The 15,976-nt window shown below is 37.4% G+C and overlaps 1 protein-coding gene across 1 annotated transcript; it reads right to left on the reverse strand.

The window, feature by feature from the left end:
- Positions 1-1,816: 1,816 nt before the first annotated feature.
- On the reverse strand, positions 1,817-12,455 carry LOC116727195 (carbonic anhydrase 4-like). The gene is made up of 7 exons (XM_032574451.1): positions 12,413-12,455; positions 11,987-12,229; positions 10,564-10,712; positions 3,495-3,590; positions 3,337-3,412; positions 2,405-2,568; positions 1,817-2,316 (listed from the first exon to the last, which is right to left on the reverse strand). The coding sequence occupies exons 1-7, from the start codon at positions 12,453-12,455 to the stop codon at positions 2,140-2,142; spliced, it is 948 nt and encodes a 315-aa protein (XP_032430342.1). The 3' UTR covers positions 1,817-2,139.
- Between the last annotated feature and the right edge of the window lie 3,521 nt (positions 12,456-15,976).

Consider the following 15,976-nt stretch of genomic DNA (forward strand, 5'->3'; position numbering starts at 1 on the left):
CAGCTGATCCAGAACGCTGCTGCTGGCGTTCTGACTAAAGCCAGGAAGTTTTAGTATTGTTACCCTGGCTCCCTGTAGCTCAGAGAATAGACTTTAAAATACTTTTGTTAGTTTATAAATCACTGAATGTTTTACCACCAAAATACATTAAAATCACTGTATCAACCTTCCAGACGCCTCAGGTCTTCTAGCTCTAGTCTGCTCTGCAACCCCAGAACAAGAACCAAACATGGAGAAACAGCATTCAGCTACTAAGCTCCTCTAATCTGGGACAAACTTTCATAAAACTATAAAACGGCCAGAACACTGATTTTCTTTCAATCAAGGCAACAAAACATGTTTAGCTGTGCCTTTGATAAATATTAAATTAAACATTATACTGTATTACAACTTATCTTTACTATGTCACTTATATGTACTGTTTTACGTTTTTATCATGTAAAACACTTTGATTGTTGCTGAAATGTGTTTTTCAAATAAACTTGCCTTGCCTAACAGAGGAATCTAAATGAGAAACTGAGAAATGCCATGAAGAAAATTCGAAAGCATGAACAAGAGCTGCAACTTTCTTTCATCTGTTGAAACACAAATACAGGTGGAATGAACCTCAGTTACCAGAACAACACTTTACATAAGTTGTATTAGAACCTCGTCTAAATGCCTTCATGGACATATTTTAGTCAATTTGTGTTGTGCACCTGCACCAGGTTGGAGAGGTGAAGGTTATTGTGTCTGTCACTGCACACAGGTAAATTCTGATCATTCCTCAGTGACATTATAATAGAGTCTAAGATCAAGAGATAGTTCTAAGGAAACACCTGTTTATTAACACCACAGCGTGACCTATTTACCTGAAAGACACTCGATGCTCAACCGTTGTTAACCCTCTGTCTCTGTGATCAAACAAATCTGAATTTACTGTAACCAAACCTAAAAAAAACATATTCAAAGGAAGAGTGATTGGTTTGTATTTTAGGAAAGGTTTTCCATTCAGACGTTTGATTCATATTTACTTAATGACTCCTTCGTCTTTGCATTTCAGACATTGTTTAGCTGTGACTCAGACCAGTTGTTCAAAGTCTCTAATGGTATTTGTTCCAGTTCTGAAGTGAGGTTGAAATATGGCTGCTAGGATCATATGTGTTATTTACACAAGACTCGGCTGCGCCATGGAATTCTTAAAGGGATAGATATACTATTTATGTGAATTACTGAGAAGGTATTAGTAACAGCTAATCCATCCATTCATGCTTCATCCATGCAATAAGAAAATATTCTTGAAGAAAATGCATTTTTATACGTCTCTAAACACATAGATGCATAGTTTGTTCAAGAGACAGAAAACTTTATAAATTAATTTAAATACTAAGCTGAGCTTAATGTTTGCTAATTTGGATTAGTTTCTATGTATATCCAATTGAATTTATGTATTTGGGGACAAGATGACAGTTCTGTGTTGGAGAGAGGATGTTAGGGACAGAAATTTCCCAATTCAAGTAAAAGTCACACGACTTCAACATATTTTTACTTGGGTAAAAGTAAAAAAAAGAAATTACTCAAGTAAGAGTAAAACGCATTTGGTAGAAAGACTACTCTAATACCGAGTATCTGATCAAAACATCGATCATTTAATATTTAAATCAAAATATAAAGTTATGAGAAAAAGTCTGACCTTTAATTGTAAACAAATAATTTTATATTAAATAAGTTTTGTTTTACAAGCAGGAAACCATCACAGACTAATTCACAGAATCTCCTGTAAAAATAAAAACTAACTGAAAACTATATTGAAGATTAAAAACCAAACACTCAGAAGTCATTGATAAATATTTTATTGAAAAGGTTTTTATCTTCAATGATGGTACACAATGTGCCAGAGAACAAACAGGATAAAGTCAAGTTCTTCATAAACCAGAGTAACACTTTAAACCTTCATCACAAACTAAAACCGGTTTCAGGCTCGATTTTAGTGCAATTTAAACACGCAGGCGTTTCTGCAAAGTGCAAGAAGAACCACAAGAATAAACGAGTAAAAAAATAAATGCATTTGTGTTGCATGGTCAGTTCAATACAGGCGAGTCTTTTCATTTTCATATGCATGTTTTATCCAAAAGTTGATCTTCCACCTTAACTTTTGTTTTAATATCTCGCCATTATGAGGGCAAAGGTCATCAGAGCCAGAGAGTAGCCAGATTTGGTGGAGGAGCTAGCCTTCGGCTGCGTTGAGACCGGCTGTGACGGCTGGGTGCTTCGATACACATTAACCATCAGAGAAGTGGAGTTTTTGATGTGCAGGCTTGTGCTGAAGAGGTCGATCTGAAGGGAGGATGGACAACGCTTAGCCTCATGGGAAGAAACCACTCTGTAGGCTCCAAATCAGAACCTCCCTTATGGAGACACTCACCAAGTTTTTGCTGACTTTAATCGGTTCTTTGAACACGGTCCAAACTACGGCCTCGTTACAGGTGGGAGTGGTCAGGGAACCGAGGTAGCGATAGTAATTGGCTCGGTTCACGCCAGAAAGGAGATCGTCCAGAGAAATATTATCATGGATTGTTTTATTCTCATCTGAGGAGAGAAATGAGCATCAAAGTGAGGCGCTGAAAAACAAATGAGCTTTACCACAGGGCCCCCTAGTGGTCGGTGAGGTACTGCACGTAAACGACCGTTTAATGTCAAAGCGAGACGCCTGCAGTTCGCTTATCAAAAGATTATGTTTAAAAATAATAATGATGGATAAGTGGCTTAAAACTGGGTCACTCAAAAGAAAAACAGTCATACCTGCTGAGTGTGTCGTTCAGGAGCGACTCGATTCTTTTGAACGGCTCTGCGCCGGAGAACAAGTCTCACTTGGTGAGAACTGTTACAACTTTGCTTTCTAACGCTTTTCTCACATGTCAACAGCTGTTATTTTTATTTAATACAACTGATGGAACTAAGTGGTTAATTTTTATATTTAATGGTGCAGAAGAAGATTTTTGTTTCTGCCAAAGCAACAAAATTTTATTTTTCTTCTATTATACGTCTAAATTACAAATAGGCCTAAAATGTTATTAATGGACACAACACGACTTTTTAACTTCCATGTAGAAACTTATAATTAACACTTTCAGAATCTGTAAATAACTCAAAACGCCATGAGTTTACGTCTATGTCACATTTACAAAACAACCTCACCCTTCTTATTAATGAACAAAGAACAGAGACTCATATTTTTATTTCGGCTTGTATACATTAAGATCTGTTATTGTGGGGCAATTTCAAGATAGGTGGTTTGTTAAATAGGTTAAGTTGTGCTCAGCCTGAAGAAGTTTGCGAAACACTGCCACAGCTTACCAGCATTTGAGATATTTGACAAGTAGGAGGTCAAAGTCTTCCAGCTGGCTGGCTGATCATCTACACCTGTCAGCTCCTTTAAAAGTGAAGAGAGATGCTGGTAAAGCAGCTGCAGAAAATTAAAAAAAGTTCTCAAGCTTGAGGTCATCTCTGCTCACCTCAATGAAGAAACCGAGAGCAGCGAGTCCTTCAGAATCCTCCACAGCAAGGGTGGCGTTCCGGTTGTAGGTCGACTTGCTGTTTACAATGTGAAGCTGAAGGAGGAATGAAAACAAAATATGTTTTTAAAGAAAGTTAACACTGTTAAGAAAATAATTATTGTTTGGTGCTTAATACAGCTAATCCACGACATGTGTAACAGTTATATACAATACTCTTATTTGGAACAGGTCTCGTCTGAGATGCGGTAAGCAGACAGAGCAGGGCCCTTTGCCTCCCCCACACCAGAGCAATAAATTTGCATTCCAATGGAAGTGGGGACTACGGAGGTGTCTGTGAAATCTCATCTTAGGACGTTTGGCGCCAGGGATCTTCCGTATCAGGCAGCGATGGGCACGAAGTGGTCCGCCTTTGCTTAGATAAAAAAACAGACACCTTTGCTATAAATCAGGAAGTCACAACTTTCTTTGGGGGCCTGAGGGAGTTCTAATTGGTCGAAGAGCAGAACGCCTTCTTTGCATATATTAAATAGGGAAACGCCTTTTTGGTTAAAATTTCAGGTCAACACCGGAGAGTCCGAGAGTTTTTTTCATCTTTTCTCCACGTGGGCGCCTTTGTCTGTCTTTGTGTTCGTTTGTCTTCTCTTGTGTGTCTTTATTCTTATGAAAAATGCATATCTCTGTTCCTCTGCAGCTTTGTTGTTCATTGCTTTGTATGAGATTAAACTCTGTGATCTGTGACGTCAACACACTTTGTTGTTGTTTCGTTTTAGCAGCACGCCGTCGCTACACGTCGCTGCACGGAGAACGTCACTCGCCAAGGATTCGGAAGATCCCGGGCAAGATTAAAGAGGAAAAGAGCCAAACGTTTTGTCCAAAGCTAGCATTAAATGATCCTCTTTTTTAATAATTGGGGGCTTCGTCCGGTTCTGGAATCTTGGCGGGTGGCGGTCTCTCCCCGATCGATCCGTTCGGCTCGTGCGGTAAGACGTTTTTTAATTACTCTTTTGTTGTGCGCAGCCACGCAGAGTCTCGAAGCTGCAGGAGAATACAGATTGTTTTTAAAAGAGTCTGTTGTTTACTAATTGGACGGAACATGCACACTACAAGTGATCGTGGCTGGTCAAGACAGTAGGAGTTTACGTAGCCTCTGTCGGAATTGCTGGGTTTGTTAATTGTTTTCTTAGCCCTGAGGATTCGTTCTTGTGCCTCTGAAATAATGAATTTTTAAGTGTATGAAATTTAGTGTGGGCTTGAATCGGCCCGGAGATTTGACTCAGCTCCAGCGGACTTATATTGGCCTACATCGGTTAAATCTTGAAAAGTATGTTAAATTGATTTTTCTCTGGTGAAACATTGAAAAGGAGTTGAATCGCTCTTGAAATAGGACTTATATTGGCATCGAGCTGAATCGCTCTATTGGACTTATATTGGATTTCGAGTTATATCGCTCAGAGGACTACGTTTATAAGTTTGGAAATTACTGCAGTTTTTAGCCGGCATTTTATTTTATTTTTATTTTTTCCCCTCTGTCTCTTCCGTTTGTCCGAAACCGTGTTTGTGTTTCTCTGTGTGTGGCGATCTGTGCTTGTTGCCGCGACACGAGGCTGTTTGCGTGTGTATCTGCGTGTGTGTCTGCGTGTGTATCTGCGTGTGTGCCTGCGTGTGTATCTGCGTGTGTGTCTGCGTGTGTATCTGCGTGTGTGTCTGTGTGGCCGTGTGTGTGCGCGTGCGCGAGTTCGGGCTGGCTGTGTGTTTGAGCAGAGTGTTAAGTTGTTTGCAAAGCGCTGTTTGCGTGAACGTGAGTTGCTTTTGCTGCGTTTTATTGTAAAGTTATTATGGACACTGAGTTGCGACACGTGCTATACGCTATTTTATGGTCGGGGTTCGTCTTAACGGGGACAGTAGAACGATGGCGAAAACGTGGTCGTTTAGTTTAAAAAATAAATAAAAATAGGAGTTAAGTACATAAAACTGGTACCAGAAAACAAAATTATTGGTTGTGGTTTGATTTTAACATAACTTTGAGATTTTTTTTTTTAAACGTGCACGGGGAATTAAAAGGTTCCTGACGATTGGAGTTTAAAATTAATTAAATTGACACATGAAAATATGTTAATAAAACATTGGACAATTCCTGAAGCTTCAGTAAATTTCATATAAACTTCAGTAAAATTGATATAAATTACAGTAAAATTTGATAGAATAATGACCACAGACTGACACTTGGGGACTGATGAAATTCTGACTGACTATGAAACCTGGCCGGATGTGTGTTTTGTGTTTTCTGTAATGTGTTTTGTGTTTTTGTATTGTGTTGCGATTTATGTTGGTGTGAAAGAGTGTGAGATTGGAGATAAAATACCACTTGGTATTTTATGTCATATAAATATAGAGCAATTTTTTAGTGCTGTCCCGTGGTGTTAAATTTCCAGTTTTAGGACACCCTATGTGTTAGACTGGACTAAATTATTAATATTAAGTGATAACAAATTGAAAACAAATTATGGGTTCTCCGGTTAAATAAATGAATAATTAAATAAATAAAGAAAGAAAGAAAGAATAAGCCAAGAAAATTAGGTCACAGAGGATTGTAGAAATGCTGTCTTGGCAAATTAATAGATAAATACACACAAGATTGGGTAGAGAAATAAATAAACTAAAAGTATATAGCATTGATGACTAAAATATTAGCTTAAATGTTAAGTATTCCTTTTAGGCTGACGAGGAAGTAGTGAAATAGAATGAATTACAATGAGTAAAATAGGACTTTTTTTCATGAGTTGAGGATAAGAAAAAACGAAGATTTTTAGAGAAACAGGCTCTAACTGTAAGAGGTAATTGTTCAGATAACAACAAACTGCAATATACAACTGACTCTAGATATTTTCACGATCAGTCTTTTTCAAACAGACCAAAACTTTAAGATAGATAAAATATTGTTAAATCTACAGGACTTACGGATAATTAGACAGGATAAATTAGTAGTCACTCTCTTGTTAAATAGAAATTGATTTAATATAGAAAGGTTTGCTAAAATTTATAAGATTGGTTGTTGAAGGATAACATTAAGTTTGAAATAACTTATTGGTTAATGAAAAAGATCATATGGAACTATTGTAGAGAATCAATATTAAACTGTGATAAGAGATGATTAAATACTGCCTATAGACAGACGAGAGGGCTTCGAATAAAATAAAATAAGAAAATTAAGTAAAATAAATACATAGAACAAAACAAGAAGAAGCGACAAGTATGTTTATTTAAGATATATCTTGTGAAATCTAAATATGAGGATTTAATTAATTTTAGAGAGTCATACATAAGACAGAATTTTGATGCTGTTTGGTTTCCCAGCTTTAGTGAAACATTTTCTCTTTCAAGTAGATAGTTTAAACAAGCACATACATAGTGAGCAAGGAATAATGTGGAAAATGTTAAATATAAGTCTGTAGCATTGAAACACTGAGTCGACTGTCACACACAGACACTCTTGGTAATGATTTTCTGTTTTCTTTTCATATTACTTTATATATTAAGTAGTGAGTAGTTTAGGATTTTATCTTTACATTTCTTTTCATTAGTCTGACTTTTTATTTGGCTATTTGTGTCAGTTCTTTGTCTATTTTGTTACATATAACAAATTACTTTCTTTCTTTTGAGTTATCAGTTTCCTCTGGACCCGTTCACCAGGGGATAGGGAACTTTGGTCTTTAGTTTAATTTCTTTCATTTGTAGATTTGGTTATATTCTGACCAGTATTTTTCGAAATTTATCATTTTTAGATTTTCTTAACTAAGACTATATTTTTTCTCTTTCAACGTCTCTCTGGCTGGTTTATGCATAACCTTCCCTGAGTTTTTAATTGGTATACACGTTTTGTCAAATATTGCTGAAAGTTTTTCAGAAGTTTCTACAACGAATTATTTGATAACATGAGAGTAAAATTGAATACTGAGTTTTGAAACTGTAATGTGAAATGTTTTTTGAAAATAGTAATCTTGAAGGTTTAAAGCATGCTAACTTACATTGTTCTGTTTGTTTTGGGAGTTTGCCTGTTAGGACGGGGGCAGCATTGCATATCGGTGGGATTTTTCTTAGCTTGAATAATAACCCTGTTTCATCAACATCGTTATTTCACATACTAGAAATAGTGATACATTAGCCAGTAATGTATCAAAGGGGGAGAAGATGCATGGGTTCATCTTTTATAATACTTAAACAAATTTTTGAAGAACATGTCTGATCTGTGTTACACATAAAAGTGAAACGAAAATATGGTCTGGTATTATATGTGCTTATTTTAAATGGATTTGAGTTGTTCTCCATTAAAAGATTTTCTGACAATGGGCTAAGGTATGTTGAAACAATAGATAACAAATTTATAGTGATAATGAAGCATAGTTTGGTTAATTAACTTGGGAAAATAATTATAGAAATTAAAATATTATTGTGTCAGCCATTTTCAGAGCATTAATTTAATGGAGCATGAATGTTTTAAGAAATGTTTTGAAGAATCTGTTATTGATTAAAGTTATCACTAATCAGGAAAAGTACACAGGTGGGATTATAATGATTTTTCTAAATTTGATTTTGATTTTTTGATTTACAAACATTTAAAACGATTTCGAATAAAACTTTAAATTCGACGACAAGTATAAGCCTAGGTACAATTGGTGTATTTTGAAAATGTCTGGATTTGTTTCATTATAATTTCTCCAAGTCTAACTTTTGAATTTTGTTTAAGGAACGCATGTAAAATGATTTACACAGATAACCAATAAGATCTAGTTTGTTCTATAAAAGTAATTTAAACGGTACTGTTTAATTCACATTGAGCTTCATTTTTTGATGGTAAATGTAAGCTTTACAACTACATTTTTAGGTTTTTGTGTTTGTTTTGTTTCGTTTGTTTGATCCTATTTTTACAAGATTGCTTTAAGAAAAGATCTGCATTTGTTTGATATTCTGGCAAAATGTTACTTTGGAAACATGTCTTTTGAAGCAAATGATTACAGGGTTTTGGTGTTTTCCATCGGTTAGGAGCTATAGTATATTATAATAGAAACGTAAATTGAGGGGATCACATCCACTACTTGATGAGCAGAACTGGACAAACTGGGAGATAAGGCTTCATGGGATGAGTTGCTCATGGTTTTTACACACAGACTGCCCTGGAGCTCCGAGCTCCAGGTGGGACTCTGGACTCTGTCATACAAGCTGTGTCATGCGAGGCGGGGTGGGGCTGCTTGGAGAAGCGGCTTCACACTTATTTCGAAGATAACAGCCACAGAGCCACGAGCGTTGGAGGATTCACTTGAACACAAAGTGAATTGAAGATGTTTGTGTTGAATTACACAAATGAATGATGCCTTTGGATAAATCTGATCTCTGTTTTGTCATTATAGTTTTGCAGCTGGTTTCCTGGTGCCCTGCGGATGTGGTCTCCTTCAAAGTCTGCGTTCTTTGATAAAAAGGATTAAAATAATTTCCCTGGATGGAAAATAACAAAACAAATTTATTTTTAGGTGAAACCATCGTTTGATTATGCTGACTGTAATGAAGATGATATTAAAGAATGTGGTAATTGTGTTTCTGATGCTAATGAAATTCATGTTGAACACAAAATGTCTGTGTAATGACCTGTGACAGGTCGCTTCTTCAGGTTTCCAGTCGAAGAAGATCAGGCTGCAAGAGGATCATCATTAACTTTTTATTGCGTGTTTTTCGTTCGTTATGAACTCTGAAAAGGACTTTCGTTTCGTTTTTGCGCGCATTTTTGAACATTTCCTGACGAAGACTTCATATTTTTTAAGAGACTGTCGATGGACATTAAAAAAAAAAAAAAAACAGAAAAAGACGAGCAGCAGATTGTAACTTTGTGTGTTTCTCATTTTGGCAGATTGTAATTTTGTGGTGAATGTTGTCCTTTAAGTTGCAGACATTTCTTACTAATTTTTCTATGTATGTTCCTGTTTTATTTTTTTTTTTCATTTTACACTTTGGGTTTTTGTTTGTCCTGTGTTTTGGTTGTATTGTGATAATTTTGTTTTATGATTTTATTTTTGAAAGGATAAGTCTTTCTACACCGTGGATTTTGTTTAAAATGGGGGAACTGTATAATTAGGGTATGTCACTCTTTTGTCTTTTTGTTTTTTATTTTTTATTTTTTATTAGTTTAACACATAGTTTTGGTTCTGTATTAGAAGGCTTAATTAATTTTTATTGAGGTCTTTTGATTAAGACCTCAAAAGGGGGAACTGTTAAGAAAATAATTATTGTTTGGTGCTTAATACAGCTAATCCACGACATGTGTAACAGTTATATACAATACTCTTATTTGGAACAGGTCTCGTCTGAGATGCGGTAAGCAGACAGAGCAGGGCCCTTTGCCTCCCCCACACCAGAGCAATAAATTTGCATTCCAATGGAAGTGGGGACTACGGAGGTGTCTGTGAAATCTCATCTTAGGACGTTTGGCGCCAGGGATCTTCCGTATCAGGCAGCGATGGGCACGAAGTGGTCCGCCTTTGCTTAGATAAAAAAACAGACACCTTTGCTATAAATCAGGAAGTCACAACTTTCTTTGGGGGCCTGAGGGAGTTCTAATTGGTCGAAGAGCAGAACGCCTTCTTTGCATATATTAAATAGGGAAACGCCTTTTTGGTTAAAATTTCAGGTCAACACCGGAGAGTCCGAGAGTTTTTTTCATCTTTTCTCCACGTGGGCGCCTTTGTCTGTCTTTGTGTTCGTTTGTCTTCTCTTGTGTGTCTTTATTCTTATGAAAAATGCATATCTCTGTTCCTCTGCAGCTTTGTTGTTCATTGCTTTGTATGAGATTAAACTCTGTGATCTGTGACGTCAACACACTTTGTTGTTGTTTCGTTTTAGCAGCACGCCGTCGCTACACGTCGCTGCACGGAGAACGTCACTCGCCAAGGATTCGGAAGATCCCGGGCAAGATTAAAGAGGAAAAGAGCCAAACGTTTTGTCCAAAGCTAGCATTAAATGATCCTCTTTTTTAATAACACACACGAGGCTCCAAAGTTAGCATGAAGATTAGAAATACCTCCATGGGGAAGCGCTTGCCGTCCACAGTGTGCTCTGATCCGGGTTCAGCCGTGCCGTTTCCCCAGTGAAGGTGGGCCTGCAGGCTGTCGTAGCTCCCAGACAGGGCTCCTCCTGAGATCTTGATGCCAGCATTGAAGATCACTTTGACTGGAAGAATAAAAGGAAATGAAGATAAGAACAATATCCAGTGCTCCCTGATCCCTCCTCTGGCTCCGCCCCTGGTTAAAATTATGCTCCAAGGGGGCGTGCTGTGGTGGCACCAGGGGTTAGCTCGTCCTGGAGGCCTTAGTCCTCGACGCGGACGTCGCGGGTTCGATTCCCGGCGACCTTTGCCGCCTGTCTTCCCCCCTCTCCCCGCCCTCTATCCTGTCTGCCTTCTGTCACAAAAAATACGAGCAAAAACTGTTCGGAGAAAAAACCCAACAAACTATGATCCATGAAGTGCATTAACTCACAACAGCCCCAAAACTGACTTTGCTTACCGTCACTTTACAGTTTTTGTTGCGCCCTCGGTCTTTCTGTCAACACAGTGAGAAGTTGACGCTGCTCCGTCATGCTCCGATATTAAGGTGAAACTTAAACCTGCCGAGTGTTCATATCTCAAAACAGAACCGCAAAAAATGCATTTTACATCCCGCACTGGACTCTATTTCTTCTGTTTTCCCTTCACGTTCTGTTAGGGCCGCCATCTTTAATCCAACATCAACGGCTCCGCTAAAGGACAACCAGCGGCGCCCTCTGCTGGATGGCGGTCAAACTACAACAGTAAATGAAGGTCTAAGGGTCATTTATTAGTTAATCGGTTGGAACTCATTTTAATTATATAAAGGATTAATCATCCCAACAACTAAATGTTTCTATTAGGTCAAAGTTGACATATGATCTGTTTGTTATTATGTGTAGATATCTGACTAGTCAGAAACCTCACTTCATTGGTTACAACACCAAGCTAATTAATTTATTGCAGCATTGGCAAATTGACAACTTACTAAACTTGATAAATTAACTTGTGTACTAAATTCAGTTACTAATTTGGTGTAAAATGGTTAAAGAAATAGACTCTTAGATTTCTGTAACTAATGAGTTTACGTAAATCTGAACTACTCAACATTTTCCACATATCACAGTAAGCAAAATTAGTGTTTCATTTGAAAGCTATACGTTTGTTTATCTATTTATATTAAACTAAATGCCAGTTTGCTGGAAAAAAGTGATTGAAGATCTCAAGAAGTTTTTTTTTATCTGGTTAAATAAATGTTATTATTATTTTTCAATGACATCTTCCAGTTTAGAGCTAATGTAGTGATTCAGTGTTTAATTCATGCATCTTATCTGGCCACAAAATAAAGTCTGTGTCCGTCGATGCCGTATAATCTCAGTCTCAGTCCGGGATGCTGCGCCGTTGCAGTCTCTCAACATACCAGTGTCTCCGGTGTTCTGAATTGTGGCCAAGGCGGATTTGTTGTCATATCCCTCGAAGGTGAACTCCGTCAGGTTCTTGTCCTCCGTGGCGTTGGCAGACACGATGTTGATGGGCGACTGACGCGTCCCGTTGCAGTGCAGCGGGGCGATGGTCGGCCAGGTGCTGTCACCTGCGGCAGAGGCACGGAGCTGAGCGGCTGCAACGAAATGACGTTGGAGCGAACAGAGGAAACTGTTCGATTATTGTCAGAAAATTCATCTGAGGAAGAAACAAACATGAAAAATACGAATAAAACCTGGAAAATGTTTTTATTTGCATTTAACAATTAATTAAATGCAAATAAACGGAAAATTAAAACTCAAATTTGCTGATTCGAAAGTGAGGAAAAGTACAAAGATTTAAAAGTCAGTCCAGCTGCCCCTACCTTTGCAGGTGTTTCCACGCAGGTGTCTGCTGTCCTGCCTCATCCTAACATTTTATAGCTTCTCATTTCTGCAGGAATTCAGCGGATCTTTGAATGACGTCAATACCTGATCGCATGACTTATAAAAGGAACAAATTAATCACATACATACCTAAAATACCTTACATTGGTAATGTAAGTAGAGGGAATCTAAACTATTTAAAGGGGAAATGCTTGGTTCTTGTTACAAAGGCAGTGTTTTCTGTATATTATCCAGAAATATCTCTTTGGTCATTTATTTATTTTATCAGCAGAATCGAAGTTTAACCGTAAACAGAATGTAAATTATTCTAAACATTTGCTCATTGTTAATTTGATGCATAATTGCAGAGTAAGCACGTTAGCTGCTTGTAGTATGTAAATGAACCAACTAATAAAAAAAAGAAACATTAGCTGGAGATTTTACTTGTTTTAGATTGTTTAGATAGGAGACTGGAAATGGACTTTATTGTCACACAGAATGTAAATTCAGCAGAACCAAGAAAGAGGCTCACATGAAAGGTCCACATGTGTCAGATCTATAGATATAAAACATTCATTTGTGCTTTCCCCACATTGCAACATGTCAATCTATTCACATGTGTCTGGCTGCAAATTAGAAAAGCACAGAAGTATTTTCATATGTGTGTATTATCGCAGATGTACACTCTAAAAAAAACATCTCTAATTTATGGTAAAATACCAGCAGTTGTGGTTTGCGTACAAATACGGTAAAATTTTACCATATAAATGGTAAATCTGAGCTGGTATTTATGCAGCAAAACTTTACAGTATTTTACCAGAAATACGGTAAAATCGGGCAATCAGTCTTTTTACTGTAATTTAGAGACTTTCTTCTTTTTTGCAGTTTAGATGTCAAACACAACTTCCCGAATTTGTTCTAAACTTAGACGACCAGGAATGGACCCACCTTTTGTTTCACTCAGACTCGGAGATTAAACCACAGCTTGTGACGCTCAGATGTAAAAACAAAAACAAGACCTAAATAACAGAGATGCTTCCAAAGAAACAACAAACAACCTTTGAATGGTTCTTGAACATCAGAGCCTACTTCTGCCAAAGGGTGATGATTCATTGCACATTCAGGTGTGAGGTGAAGGAAGTAACTTTGATTAGTTCCTGGCAGGACTGGTATGACTGATGCTAACGCTAGCATGTTCACTTCTAGGTGTAAACCTGTCAGCATGAAGCCTCCAATTGCACTTCTTGATATTAGTCATGTAGATTAATCTTTGTCTTGGCATAAAATGTTTCTCCAGAAGGGATTTGTTGGTAATTGTTGGTAATTTGAAGAGGTCACTGTCATAAATATGACATAACAACGGTCATGACCATGAAGGAGGAAGGAGTCTTTATGAATGTTTACAACTGTTGTCATGACATGTTCATTATGAATAATGACACTTTTAATGCAAAGTTGCACTAATAGTTGCATAAAAAGTCCAGTAAAAGTGTCAACTTTGCATTAAAAGTGTCATTATTTACCAAATTAGACTTCATGACAACAGTCATAAACATTCATGTTCAGAACTTCTTGTTTTATACTGTAGTTAGTTTATAAACCACTGAACGGCTTAAAGATCTGATGTTGTCGTATCAAACTTCCAGACCTCTCAGGTCTTCTGGTTCTGGTTCTGGTTCTGGTCTGCATCCAGAACCAGAACCAAACATGGAGAAGCAGCTTTCAGCTTCTGTGCACCACAAATCTGGAACAAACGTCTAGAAAACGGCAAAACACTGAGTTCCTTTAAATCTAGACTAAAAGTCCAGTTGCTTTTGAGAACAAACACTGTCCAACATTTTGATGTGAAATGATGGAACTTGACAAAATGTAATGTTTCAGTTGTTGGCTGTGTTATTTTTTGTGTTTTTATGATGGAAAGCACTTTGAACTGCTGAACAGTGCTACACAAGTAAACTTGATTGAGTGATAATGGAGACATAAAACCTTAAACCGTAGCTGTCATCTTTAAAAAACAGTTTTTTAACTTTTCTTTCACCTTGGAAATATCCTTACAATACATCCGCAGCTATCTAATTAAAGGGTAGAGATTGAAATGAATAAAATAAAAACGGAAAGCTCTCCTTCACACAGATCTCTTCTCCAAATGGTTTTCTGTTTCCTGAGTGTTTCATTAAGTTCATAGGTAGCTCTTCTGTGGTGAGTAAAAAAAATGGTTTTGCTTTGTTCGTGCTAAACAAGAACAGGATGAAAGACTTAGTGACAGCAGAGATGATGGTGCCAAAACCATAAATGCCACTTCCATCACCTGTCTTCATGTTTGAAAGGTTTCATTACATCCTGCCAAATATTCTAAAGCAAAAGGTTTCAACCTGCAGCCACTGACAGAGTAAATTATCTCCTGCCAACCGCAACACATTTCTGTGAAACCTGTTTTACTGGATGACAGCTGGGTCCGTTTTCATATGATGGATTGAACAGAGATGTTTTTCATGAACTGATGCTTTAGCTTCTCTTCATCAAACTTCATTTGGAAACTTGATGCAAACTTCATTATTAGAACATCTGGATTCACACTGAGACTAAACAACACCCTGGGGTTGTCTGTTTAAGACAATCGGTTGCTCTTGATTTTATTGAGGGGTATCAGAGCAAATAGAAATAAATTGTAGAGGCATTTTGTAAAATACCAAGTTTTCACTTTATTTACAATTATCAACAACTTTGTGCTTGTGTGTTGCATAAAATCTCAGTAAATTACTCTTTATCACCAAAAGTATTTGCTCACCGGCCGGAGGCAGAATATGACTTCAGGGATCCAAACCTTTATCACGTCTGATGAGAGCTGGAGAAGGCGGGCCCTCTCCTGTTGGGTATGATGTGTGTAGGATTATATTGTTGGGTTTCAGTCACGTGACCCGGATGACGTTTGAAATTCAGATGGAGGGCAGGAAGGGGATTTCTCCGGTTCAAAACAAAGCAAAATTGATCACAACGAGTTCGCTAATGCCCTAAATAGGCTGGAAAAACAAGGCGTCTGGAAAAACTTTGCGTATATTTAGGATATGATCCATATTAACTCAGTAATAAAGACTTCTCCTATAATCTTGAGGATTTATCGGGCATCGAGGCGATCCTCGTAACTAACTGGAGCTGCAGACCTCATATTATACCACGAGCCAGAAGAAAGTTTTCAAAAGCCTGGAGAATACAATCATTTAGTTTCAAGTTGGGTCAAGCACTTAGGATCAAAAGAAGCATTAAATGGCTGTCGACTTGTTTCTGGTGAGTAGTGAGTTGTGCTATTTTAAGTAATTAGTTTATGATAACGATGCTATCGCTAACAGCAAACTAACCCATGTTATTTCCATGAGTTTGGATCTCATGGTAAATAATTTATTTAGCTTCTGTAAACCTAAATTGTTGCTGGAGTTGTACGTTAATGTTGAGTCGTTGTAGGCGCTGGATCCAGGTCCAATGTAGGTCAACTATTCTCACTGATCTACAGAAACCCCCATGTCCGTGTCTGGCCAGTATAGTTGGTGGCCAGATACGAACCATGT

This window comes from Xiphophorus hellerii, chromosome 10 (genome assembly GCF_003331165.1).
Source record: "Xiphophorus hellerii strain 12219 chromosome 10, Xiphophorus_hellerii-4.1, whole genome shotgun sequence".
In the NCBI taxonomy this organism is placed as follows: Eukaryota; Metazoa; Chordata; class Actinopteri; order Cyprinodontiformes; family Poeciliidae; genus Xiphophorus; species Xiphophorus hellerii.